This window comes from Sylvia atricapilla, chromosome 5 (assembly GCF_009819655.1).
Source record: "Sylvia atricapilla isolate bSylAtr1 chromosome 5, bSylAtr1.pri, whole genome shotgun sequence".
Taxonomy (NCBI): Eukaryota; Metazoa; Chordata; class Aves; order Passeriformes; family Sylviidae; genus Sylvia; species Sylvia atricapilla.
In genome coordinates, this window is record NC_089144.1 from 2,614,407 (window position 1) to 2,627,929 (window position 13,523).

At 34.6% G+C, this 13,523-nt stretch overlaps 1 protein-coding gene across 4 annotated transcripts in view; it reads right to left on the reverse strand.

Annotated features, from left to right (window-relative positions):
• Nucleotides 1–13,523, reverse strand: part of POT1 (protection of telomeres 1) — a 56,137-nt gene that overhangs the window by 31,515 nt on the left and 11,099 nt on the right. For all 4 annotated transcript variants that reach the window (XM_066318580.1, XM_066318579.1, XM_066318581.1 and 1 more), the window contains 4 exons: nt 10,589–10,699; nt 8,707–8,754; nt 7,414–7,528; nt 307–437 (listed from right to left, as the gene is read on the reverse strand). In XM_066318580.1, coding sequence (XP_066174677.1) covers nt 307–437; nt 7,414–7,528; nt 8,707–8,754; nt 10,589–10,699 — 405 coding nt within the window. The remainder of the gene's footprint in view (nt 1–306; nt 438–7,413; nt 7,529–8,706; nt 8,755–10,588; nt 10,700–13,523) is intronic.

Sequence of the window (13,523 nt, forward strand, 5' to 3'; positions counted from 1 at the left end):
AAGACCTACAGAAACTCCTCAATTCTATCAGCATGAAGAGGAATAAATTGTGCCAATTTATGCTAGTTAAACTGCATCCATCTAGCAGTACCACACGATTTTTTGTCAAGTAGCTTAATAAATATTGCTGTTATGTCAGTTGACTTTCAGTTTTAGCCCATACCATAACCATAGGTGTTTCACCAATTAGCTGATTTATCTGATGTCTCCAAGAGTTAATTTCTGCACATGTAGAATTAAATTATCCCTATGGCACTCTCACTGCAGAAAAGCAAGCACAAAACCCCCCCACATCCTACCACGTACCTTTATTCTATGAAATCGAACAATTTCTCCAACTTTGTAAATTTTTGGTAGAGAATCTAGGTTTCCACTAAAAAGGCTGCACGTTAACTTCACATTTGATTGGTCCACAAGTGTTACAACTGAGCAATAATCTGTAAAATATAAAAGTGTAACAGTCTGAGTAACAGGATGAGTAACAGGCATTATGGAATTATCAATACACAGATAAGAAATTTGGGAGAAACAGCCCAGTGGTCAATTTTTTTCTGCTATGATCTGTGCAACTTTGTCAAAGATAATTTTTTTACAGTATCATAATAACTGAAGTGTGGCCAGTCTTGCCAATAATTAGCCCAAATAACTGAAAATGAAATGTGTGATTAAGAACAGCTCTGTGTGCAAGAACACACGATCCTTTTTCTTCTGTCTGCAACAGGCTGCTATTCTTCCACGTTTCAATTACTTGTTCTGCAAAATGAGGAGCATATCTACAATTTTATAAAATAATTTTATAAGATTTATTTTGCACAGCTTTCTGACAAGGCAATGTGTTCTACAAGTTCTACAAGCAAATTAACGCATAAATTACACATCCTTCACTTCAGCAAAATATGCAAGATATATATATATATATATATATATATACATACCACAAGAATAGAGTCACACAGTGGTAGTTAGAAAGTAGAGTAAAAATATGAAATATGCCGTTCTGAAGTTAAACTCCATAGAATTTCACCTAATAATGATGTAAAAAGTAAAATCAAAACGAGATACAAAGATGACAATGCAGATCAGCCCAGAACAGAGCAGTATTTGTGGATGACATAACTGAAACTTGTGTTTTCCATTTCAGCTTACAGAACATGTGTGCTCTTATACCTTACAAAGGTAAAGAAGAGTAAATGTACATTTTCTCTTTTGCAACCTGGCAGCTGGTAAACTGCCTGAGAAACCAAGCAGCAGCAGAAATAAAAGCTACATCCTGACCTTGATCTCCTGTACCTCCTACTGTCCCTGTAACCACAGCCAGAGGAAAAGAGACTAGGAAAGAGGAAGGAGGGGTGCCTGGAGTGAAGCTGAACCTGGGAAAGGTGGACAAAAAAGTATTCTCCTAACTAAGTGTTCAAATATTTCTTTGTTTCTCAATATGTGAATAAGTCATTAGATGCTAATGTTAACTGGCAATTAATTAAATTCCCCAAACCAAAACTGTTTTGCCCTGACAGACATCTTCTCAACCCTTAAAAAGAAAAACCCAAACAGAAAAGAAAAAAAAAATCAAAATTATCAAAACCCCAAAATTCCTTTAACTGCAATTATGTGAGGCAACTAGTGATGATGACACTTCTGTACAGCTAGGAACTGAACTGAGGGGTCGTAGTTCTAAAACAAAGTCAATAAAATCCCCATCATGCTCATTATAAAGTTGCAGACAAATAAGTTGTTGCTAGACAGCTTTGAAAGAGAATGCCATCAGTCTAGTAAAACTGACAGATTTGCCATTTATAAAAAACCTACAGGAAGGCAGTCATAAAAAGACAAATCTTATATGTAAACTCTGAATAGAGTCCCTAAACATGAAGACAGACAGGATTAAAACACACGCTTCAAAAGAAATATTCTTCCATTTCAAGCACATATACCTTTAAATTTTGCTATCATTTAAACTTCAAAGTTTAAACTCCCTAATGATTTGGGTGAATAAAGTGATGAAAGAAATCCACTGAAGGCTTCCTGAGAAAAAACACTTTTCCTACAGATACAAAAACCTTCTGTATTTCTATAAAATCAGTACCCTTCTTCCTTCCCAAGATTTTCACATTGACTCAATAATGGTAAATTATCATCTTTTACATTCAGAAGTTGCTGAGATCACTCTTTTCCATACTCCCACCAAAGGCATGAGGTCCACATATGGTCTATTTTGACATTCTATGCTAGGAATGTCATGGATAAACTCCAGTCACTGACTGACAAAACTGCAAGTATTTACCACTGCAATCCAAAGACTGATGTGTTTTTTTGGGGGTATGAATTCTAGAGGTTTAACTTAAAAGATCTGTTGAAAATGTGAACAAAATGAGCAATTAAGAAGAAAAACCCATATGGTTAGTAGATTTACAATCCTTTGGGGATGCAGAATAACATGCTACAGTGCACTGATATAATCCAACATCAGAATCAAGAAGAAATAGCAAAAACCTTCCACATTAAAACTGTGGTTATTCTTTGATGCTGTGATTACACAACCTACTCAGCTTCATACGTGTGCAGCTGCCTATTTAATGGCAGAAGTTAACACACTGTCTCAATTTTCTGTGTAATTAGCATAATCATGTAAGACTGATAATCATCCTAGTCAAAGCAGTATAAAATAGTACATTTGCTTTACATAGCCAGAGAACACTTTCTACATGATAGAGGTTCTCTGTCTCTGTGACTTTAGTCTTCCATTCCTTGGTATCACCTCAAAACATCACTTCTATAAATCTAATTACAACAGAGGTCTTTGAGAACAAAGAATAAAGACTGATTTTTCCAATGAAATCCTCATTCAGCAAGGTCCTTTTTGAAGGTTAAAAATAAAAGCCACCTGTCTTTTCTTTTCCACCTGAAATGTGAAAATTGTCTCCTGTTTTCCACAGTAGCATTATAGATCAGTGAATGAATTCGCTTTTCTGCAAAAACAGTGAGTCAAACTCTAAACAGAATTGCTGAATCTAAATAATGTCCCAGAGTTAAACAAAACAATATAATATAATTGGTCACACTTTTGATTTTTCTCAATATACTTTCCAACAAAGCAAAATCCTTCCATTACCAAGCTAACAAAAGAATAAGTAACAGAAGTTTACATAATGGAGTCAATTTTCCCTTACAATAAAAATGAAATCCACTGATTAAAAAATCTATGATTTTCTTCAAAAGAGAATCTTTACCACTGGTAGAATTTACCTGCAATAACCTGTCTTAAAAATATGACACAATCGATGCACAGTTCAGCAAATTTATATGCTACAGAAGAAAACTTTTTACTTTCATACTAGATTGTCTCAGTAAAAGCACTGAATTCCAGCTGACACTACACAGTACTTCAAATTGCACACACTTTTTTAAAAAATATATTTAATTATTATGAAGAGGTATTTGTACTTAGGCTTAAAACATTATGTGAGGGAGCCACCTGCCATTGACAGTTACCTGTAAGGATGCTTGTAACATCCCAGAACTGCTGTTACAAAAACAAGGAGACATAACTCATGGTTAATTTAAATGAAAGTACAGACTGATGGTCCATATACATCTTACACGTTTTTATATTCTTATATCTTTTTATATTCTTTCAGATTAGTCCTTATTGTTCTTTAAAAATACAATTGCTATAACTTGTAATGAGTTCTTTATTACATTTAAAAATCCACAACTATTTGGTAATCAGTAGAAGGTTACACTGTCTGCATGGAGAACGCCAATTGTCAAGTTTCTAGGTCCTTTAAATAGTTGGAAATAGGAATCTCTTGCAGCCCTGGAACAGTTCCTGAAAATGTAAAGTTGCCTCCATTATCATGACAGTCTAGGTTCATTCTTCTGGTTACAACTGTCCTTCCATCCTGCCATAGCATTTCCACTCTTTTATGGAAATCTGTTATGCTGGTTATTAGCATGAACAGAAAGCCAGCATTTCTCCACAGTGTGTACAGATAGATAAAAAACAAACACAAAACCCCAAAACCCCACAGCTTCAAGTACAAACACATTTTTCAGTCATCCTAAGAAAACCAGAATTGCTAAAAAAACTTTCCAGATTCATAGTTATTGATATTGTAGGACTAACAAGTTGTTTAGTATTTACTGATTAAACATTTATTGTAGTTTTATTGAGGACTTCAGCAGTTCCTGACAAATATGTTTGTATAATTGTTAAGGTGGAAAGCATCGATCTAATTACACATACCCTTCTGGGCAATTACATATTTATTCCTCAATAACATTTAGTGGAAAACCCACTACCCTGAGCCAGTAAGTTCTCCCTTTCAAGAGATAAAAAGGTTTTGGGCAATGTTGTTAGCAGTCAGGGACTCTAATTAAAGATTGCCTTCTGTTTCTTTTATTTCAATACAAACAAAAAAGACAGAGATTATTGCAGCAAATTATTCTCTCTTCAAAACTAAACGAAACATTTAATACTGTTTCCAAGAATTACTGAGGCTATTCAATACACAAGTGTCTGCACTAACACCAAGCAGCTGACCCAGCTCATTTACCATGCATATTTCAACGAGACAGGAAAAAAGAATACAAATGTACACACACTCCTGTGTGTGTGTATATAGAAATGTATGTACAAATGTATATGGCAGCCCAAATCAAAACCTCTGAAAAACCAAAGTGGTTTACTAGAGCCTGTTATTTCTAACATGGTGATACACTTCATAGAGATGAAATTTGGTAACTACCAGAAGCATCTGGCTAAACAGATGTTTCAGTGCCATCATTTGTAAACTGTAGATCAAAGTAACTGCCTTGAGATTTCCATTAACAATTTATTCAACTATTTATTATTTTTATTAATTCTCATAAATATGCTTTAATCTTTTATTTATCTTCTCTACTTTAAGATAAGAAAGAGTGGTTATTTAAAAAAGAAATGCATATAAACCACTATGAACAGAAGGGGAAACATTATTCTAATCTCCAGGGGTCCAGAAATGAAATTGCTATCTCTACCTCTGCAACAGCTTTTATTCTCTTCTGCAAAACTTAAATAAATCTCAACATTTTGTTTCAGAAAAAAAAAACCCACAAAATGCAACATAATACTTTGAAGGAAAAACTGCTGGAGGTTTAACTGAGTCTGCTTCCTCAAATGGATACCACAAGATTCTGTGATGATTTTCAGTACAAAGTAAACACTTTGTACTGTAAAGTCGGTTTTCTATTACTTGCTAAAAATTGACTACTGTAATTCAAGCTGACCAAATGGTATAGTTTAAATTAGAGTTTGTTCTTTCAGCTACATAACTTAAAACAAATTCTAGGCTGTTTGATGAACTTGGCTCAAGATCAAATAAAATCTGAAAATAAAAATAAAACTTAGGGCTTCAAAAATGCTTTAAGAATCTGATTTGACTCTTAATCTGCATTTCGGGCATGTAGAACTGCTGACCTGGATGTGGTCAAGCTTTTTAGAACTGTCTGTTCCAAAAATGCTATCCTTTATTAATTCTGATTCTAAGAAATATTTCATAAAAATAAAAGAGTTAAAACCTACACGCATGTCTAGGTATGATAAAATGAGATTTTAAGTGAACACAAGACATACAAATATACTGCATGTATTATGATAAAATGCTAGATGGAGGTCTCCCCAGGAAAACAGGACATTAATTCTATGACACTATCAATCAGCAGCAAGGATTCCTCTTCATTTCTCTCTGCTTTATGGAAAACACTGACCAATACCTACATAAAAAACAAGGGCTGGGGAAGCAGTAGGTGTCATGCTGTAACATCATAAAACCTTCACGGTCAAGCCCATAATCTCTGTAATTAGACATTACAAAGACAGAAGCCCCTTTTTCTTCTATTTACTTCTCTTTTCTTTTAAATCTCAAGGTTAAGTACTTGAGATATCCTTAAGAATAAAGGAGGGGAGAGAGGAGAGTATCATCTTTGTTAAGAATTTAAAATATCTCAAACCTCTTAAACTATTGGGGAAGGAAAGTTAAAATACAGATTTGAACACTTCCAACACATCTTCTAGCAGACAAAACCCTATCTGTCTCTTGTACCAAGCAAGACCCAAAGCACTTTCTTGGACAGTTTTCAGATCTCATAAAGTTCTCATATACAGATGTTTCAAACCATATGCCCTGAGCAAAACTGTGCTTAGCTAAAATAAGTTTCTCTGCAATAAATGATTTATGAACACACTGAAAACTCATTTCATCCATCAGTGTTTTAACACTCACCTAATGCAATAATGGCAATGGAAATGATGAAGTTTTAATTACAGATGATATAAACCAACAGGACAAAATTAGGTACCAGTCCAGTGGCACCCACCTTCAGTGGGAACACAAAGCAAAGCCTCAGCCTTAAGCCTTAATATGTGCAAGAAGCAGCATCTTATACCTCAGAGCATATCTAGAGTGAGGAAAGACCCATGTGATGAGGTACAGTGGCTCCACTTTCCATGCTTCCAGTGGGCATCAGCTAAAAGCTCCATGATTCTATTATTACAGTGTCAGAGAGAGAATGTATTGGTGCAGGACTGGGTCAGATCTAAAGCAGCACAGAATTTTCTGACAAGAGCCACTTCATGCCCTGACAACGCAGAACAATCATGGACCATTTTGTACCTTCTCAAGCAAACATCACTTTGGATTGTGCAAAAAAAAATTATCAAACCCCAACATTGAGATATAGGACTGATTAGTGAATATTTTTACTTAAAACCTCAGACTAATTAAAACTGTTTTAGAGATTTTCATTATAAAGTAGCAAGTGAATTACAACTATCTTCATAAATAAGAAATATCACATTGCGTCCCTGTTCTCCACTGATGCTGCTGTGTTATTTTAATAATGTCAACTTGAAATTATACAGGAAAGACATATTAGGAAGTTATTAATGACATTTCAGCAAGGACTAGTTGCTAAATAAATAATCATTTTCCCTATTAACTTTCTATAACTTAAGAAATTGAAGTGATTAACTTGACAAATAACTCGGCAGAAAAAAATTTCTCCTAGCTGCTTCAGAGACATGCTACTTCGAAAGTCAGTACATTTAACTTCCCTGTTTTTACATATCTGGAAAGAATGGCTGCCCTAATGATTTCCAGTAATCAGTGTTTGTCTAATTAAGATGTTCCAATTCCTCAGTTCCCCAAAGTCTTGTTAAAGTAGCTGAAGGAATGACAAATCTCCTTTAAAAACTTTCCTCATTTGCTATCTCCACCAGTCTGCCTAAACTGACTGATATCTATTTTTTGTTCTATTTCCTTGGTATTAGCTGGTCAAAGAACCATGTAAAATTGTTGTTCTAGTTGATTTTTAACAACCACAGTAAGAACAGTTCTGGCTAAAGGAGATTTCGAATCTCTTGAATATAGTACATACCAGTTCCTTTGCTAATATATGGAGGCTTGAAGAATTTCACAACGCCATACAGGTTCACTATAGTTCCATCTTTAAGATGATTCAGGGGAGTATACACGTATTTTGGAGCAACAGACTGGAAAGGCATGATACAATGAGGGAACAGAAGAAAAAATAATTCAAACATTCACACAGAATTCTGTCTTTTACCATCATTCATCCTCAGACATTTCTTTCATCTTAAAAAAAAGAAATAAAGATTATCTATTTCTTTGTATCTTATTCACTTGAGACTCAGAAAGCACAAAAGACTTTTAATTTCTCTCTGTGATTGCATCTTTCTTACAATAAGCCAACCAGTTAATTGAAGTAAATTTCAATACATGAACCAGGTGAGTAAAACTCATTACAATAAAGAACAATGAAAGACAATTTTTTACAGATCTATTTTAACTTGTCCATCTAGAGGACTTTTAAAGCACATAGATAAATAGTTTTTTTATTTCTGCTTGGCACTGTCACTGCACAGAATCCTTGTCTTGGGCTGATGGGGGCTTATCTCTCACAGCCACTGTGCACATCTGATTAAAATGCCACAATTGCTGGAGAATTAAAGAAATTACAGGCTACTTTCTACAGTTTAAGGACTATTCTCCTCTCCTCTTAAGCCTGCAATTAGTCTAATGATGATTAGACTCTTAAAGGATACGGGCTCTCTCAAATTGATTAATAACTTAGGTTTTCAAGTACTATACTGAAAAAATGAAGCTGTAAACAAAAATTGAAAACGAGATCTATCACCATTGAACTGAATCTTTAACATCATGAAAAAAACCATTAAAATTTCATATATCAGTTCCTCTGTCTTTAAAATACTATTTCTTGTAGAATTTTAATTTAGACACATAAGAGCCTGCTCCAAACAGAAACTAAAACTAATGTTAAGACCAGTATCCAAAGTCTGATTTTAAATCCAAGGATTTTCATATTTCATATTTCCTTTTTTCTTTTTACAACACAAGCACACAATCTTATTTAGACCAATACTTACTCTTCTAGTTCAAATTTCCTAAAAGAAAATTAAGTCCATTTGGAGACTGAGATGGGAACTATACTGCAAGTATAGAAAATGTATTATTTTTTTCATATTTTATTTTGTATTCCAGGTATATTATTTGCAGAAACAAAAGCTAAGTGACTGCTGGGATAAGAGTATGGAAGTAAATTAAACAGGAGCAAAAATGAATTCCACACCTTCTTATTTATGTGCAGCTAATCTCATGTGATTTAAAAATATCCCAAATACCAACTCACCACAGATGCAGTTTCTGAAGCAGCAGTTGTTCCTGGCTTAGTGCAAATCTGTGGGGAAAAAGTAACAAACTTTCTGATTACAAAATTCAATGTACTGCAAATGTAACAACAGTTGATAACTTTAAAGCAAATACAACCCTATATAGAAACACAAACCAGCCCTAAAGACATTTTTGCCATAAGAATCACATCTGAATCTACTATAATTGCAGTTACAGAAGAAAAGACAGCAGTATTTACTGCAATTACACTCAGTCAAAAGCTTCTCCAAAAAAACACACACATTTTCCAAAGTCACCTAGATGAATAAGGCCTTATTAATAGAGTAGGATTTGAAGCTGGACATCACAAATTTAAAATTACACTTGCTTAACATAGACCTTAAGCAGGTTTAAGGTTTTGTACATGAAGACATATATAAATGTCAATGCTTAGAGCATATCTATTCTCAGTGACTTGTTTCTTTCCTTTGGGGAAAAAAAACTCACCAGAATGGGATGTATTTTATTTAAAGATGGTTCCTAAGCTTTTTAAGCCTTACTTATAAGCCAGACTTATCTTCAGTGTAAGGTCTTTGAAAGAACTAATCGTGGTGATTTGCTGAAAAGCCAAGAAACCCCCTGTGTTCTGTGAGGAACAGAGGGCTCAGCCCATCCCCAGGGCACAGCCCTGCCTGGCTGCAGGACACAGAGCCCCATGTCACAGTTGTGCCCTGCCCCACACTGCCCACTCCTGCTGCCCACCTGCTGCTGCTCTCCACCTCAGCTGCACTCCTGAAGCTGTTTTTAAAGATGATATTTTACTTCTAAACAGATGAGTGACAGGTTATGAATGAGGAAGTGAGGCACACACAAAGTCTGCTCACTTGTATTAATGTTAAGCATCCAATCTGAGCGTCACCAAACGAAGTGCCACGAGCTCCATTCCGTGGTCAATGAGGAGATAAACACCTCAGCACAATCCAGGATTCAGGGAGCTGCACAGTGTCTTTGGGATTAGACTCTATGTAATGAGGGCCAATACTCAGCTGAAGGCCTCATGTAGTTTCTAAAATTGAGACACTTAGTCTGCACACACCTATTCAGACTCAGGGTGGTTTTGCTATCCATGATCCTCATTGAAAAATACTCCTTCTACCTATGTATCATCATCAACAGATGATGGATGTCATGAAGAAGTCTACACTATCATTTTGAATAACTTTGTTTCCTCACTGAGCTATGTGCCAAGTTTTAGTTACCTATAGAGGTCAATTCTAAAACTAAAGTGCCTTTCTGAAATTTAAAAAACTTTTTTTTTCCTTAAATTTAAGATTTAATTAAACAACTACATAGATAAAACTAAACAGAACTGGTGTGAGATTAGTACAAAAGAACATATATTTTACTCAGGACAAAAGGGTACAATTCTCTATACAAAATCTGGATTATAGCAATCCACATATTTGGAAGGCAACAACTGATTTGATGATTTGAGCTAAAACAGTACAAACTCATAGACCAGAGAAAACTAATAATTATAAACCTGAAATCACTCTTGCACCCTCTACTTTGTCTGCATTATTGATATGTGTTATGTACAAGAGTAGTGTAGACTCTTAAGCTCTAGGAATCTATCTAAAGTCAACTAAAGTCAAATTCTTGCACTTGACAAGTAGAAATTTACCTGAAAAATAATTTGGCTAGGTTTATTAAAAAATTACATGTGCACACACACACACACAAAGGTGTCATGTTTCCTGATGGACATGCTAAAATAATCTGTACCATTTAACTTTCTAATAGATTATAGTGGGGTTGTTTTCTATTATAAAGCAAAATGTTAACATAAGCATTTTGGAAAAAAAGAAAAAAAAAAAAAAAAAAGTTGGGCTGCCACTTACATAAATGGTTGATCCAGCTTCTTCAGACACTTCCAGGTGACAACCATGTCTACCAGCCTCTGTTGCTGTAGGCAATTTTATCACCTTAAATCCTGCAACTATGAAGGTTTCCTATGGGGACAGAGCAATAAACAGAAAATTACACAGACTCTAACACATGCTCTATTTTAAGACTTTAGATGTGAAATTTCACCCTGAAGTCTCAAGACATTGAAGAAATAAAAATCCTGAACAAATTGTACAAACTGTCTTTTAAGTTTCCCAATTTAGTTCTTCTACCCATGGCATTTATATTGACAACAAATGCCAGAAAGCTTTTCCTTTAATTCTGCTAAAAATTTCACACTCATGGTGCTACTGTAGCTAAGTGCTATTTTTGACAAAGCCTAGGGAGGAAGATTCACACTGAATAAAGCAAAGAATCATTCCTCTTTGAATACACTAAAGACTGACTCCCTTCTGGTTAGCTTCATAAGGTAGAAAAGAAATCACACGTCAGACCAGCAGTAATAAAACATTTTTCTTTAGAGCTTCTTTCTCATTGAATAACAGCTGGACTTTTAAGAAACTCTCCAATAAACTCTGTTTTGGCCAACACCTTCCTTAAGGGTTAAATAGGTAGGTCAATCAACAGGCAGGTTTCTGGTAGCCAAAGAGAACTTACAAACTTCTCTGGCATCACTCCTGAGACTCTGGCACAAAACCAAAATTGTAACTCTATTTTCACTTCGGTACAAAGTTCGCCAGACACCACCAGATAAACAAGAAAAAGAGCATTTAAAGGGTGCATGATTCAAGTCCCAGAAGCAGCTCATGTTTTTAGCAGGAACCTCACCAAATAAAAATAAAAATTAAAAAGGAGAAGATAGCTTTTTCAATCACCTCTGATTACCTGAAGATATTTAACATATTTTCTATCTGCTACAATGTAAAACTCCTTATAGTCAGCTGCCTTGCTACCAGAGCTGTTTAGCAGGGCTGTGCCAGTGGGCTCCATTCCAATAAAACATCAGACTTGGAACCCTACTTCTATTCAAGCTTCTACCAAAAGCACTTCCATAAACTTTGACAGAATAACTTTACTTCGTGTGTTTATTTGATTACAACAAATAAAAGAGTTTTCTGATTAAAGTTGACAGTTTTAACCAAATACTGCACTATGACAAACCCTTTTTTTTGCTATTTCAGCAATCTGACAATGCTATGCTAAATGATTTAAGATCCAAAACCTTAATGTTTTGTGCAAGAATAAGAAAGGCTTTGACAGTGATATATGCAGTTACTAAAACATTGGGGAAAAAAATTCTGTAGAAAACATGAATTTAATCAGTTTAATTCACAATGAAACTACTTAGGACATGGTGATTTTCAGGGTGTGTCACAATGTATACTTTGACTATAAAGTAATATATAAACCTAGAAGTAAGCCATGCTCAAAGCTAAGTCAAAACATATCAAAACAATTAGAACACTCAGTATTCTTTACATCTCTAACACACTATCCTACTAACATACATGAAAGTTGTTTCATTCTTTCCAGATAGAGAAATACACAAATATAAACTTCAGGAAACTCCGTGAATTTTGCCGAAATCAGATTTTTTTTACTGTTAGCTGATGCTACCCAGAATGTTCCTCCAACACTAAAATCAACCTTTATCTAAAAAGCTATGCCTTACTTATACATTATTCCCATTTCAGCATTTTATCAGAATGTAGACTGCACAAGATTCTGGGATATTGCTGCTGAGTTGGGATTGGAGCTTTGTACAGGCAAATTGTCTTGTTTGGTGTCAGAAGGAACTTCAGAATTACATAGATTCAGCCTTTTTAACAGTCTGATAACAAATGAAAAATTTTTTGAGTAATATTAGGTCACCAGTGGTTACTGTCACATAATACATATGCCTTATGTAGCACCACACTAAAAAAAAAAACAAAAAAAAAACAAAAAAAAAACCCAAACCTTCTGTCAAACTATGAAAAGACTGTGCAATTTCCATGAGTAAAAGACAGCACTGACCTCAATATCTAGTTCTACAGGTAGAAAGAACAGATACATTCTCAGACTGTTTACAAATTCAATCAACTTTGACAGGTTGTGACTTGCAGTTTCTAAACATGCAAAAAAATTAATAATATTTGCATGGTGCTTTGAAATTTAATGTTATACCAGTTTTCAAAATAAGTTTTCATTTTAACTGTGGCTAAGATCTTGTAATTGGCTTGGGAATCAAAGCTATTTACATAAATTGGTTGATTTTTATGTCAACAGAATTGTATTGCATAAACTATGAGATTCAAACAACATTTTTAAATGGCAAAAAGAAATTCTATTTCTCTCATCCAGAAAGTGTAAAATACAGGAAAGACAGCATTTTTCCTGATAGTTATTCTGTTACAGATTGACTCAGGAGACAACATGGTTACTCACATTTTTGGAAATCTGGCTACTTAGCTAAAGTTCTTATAGAATACCAAGAATGGCATGGAAATTAAAAAATACTAACATCTGAAATGGTATGCAGCAAATAAACAGTACTGGACCTTACTGAAGTAATTCTTTAACTGCTAAAAACTGGGGGTTGTTTTCAAACTCTGCTAGCTTCAGAAATCATTGTTTCCTCATATTCATATTCTTCCAAAATTAAAATCTCATTTGAGACATGAGGGAAGCACCACAAAGGTTCAGTTCACTGGGGAGGAACAAACTGGGGTTTTAGTGCTCTTAGCTGTCTAAGGGTTGTTGCCTGTGGGTTATATTTTCCTACCCAGCTCTTTAGTAATGATCTTTTTATCTTCTAATTGCTGCTCAATGCCTTGCTCAAGATTTATATTTTTACCAGAAGAAAATTGAATTGTTCATTGAATTTAAAAAGATGCTGTAGTTTGCATACTTAGCAAATTAGTTCAGGAACTTTCCACCCTGGCTTAC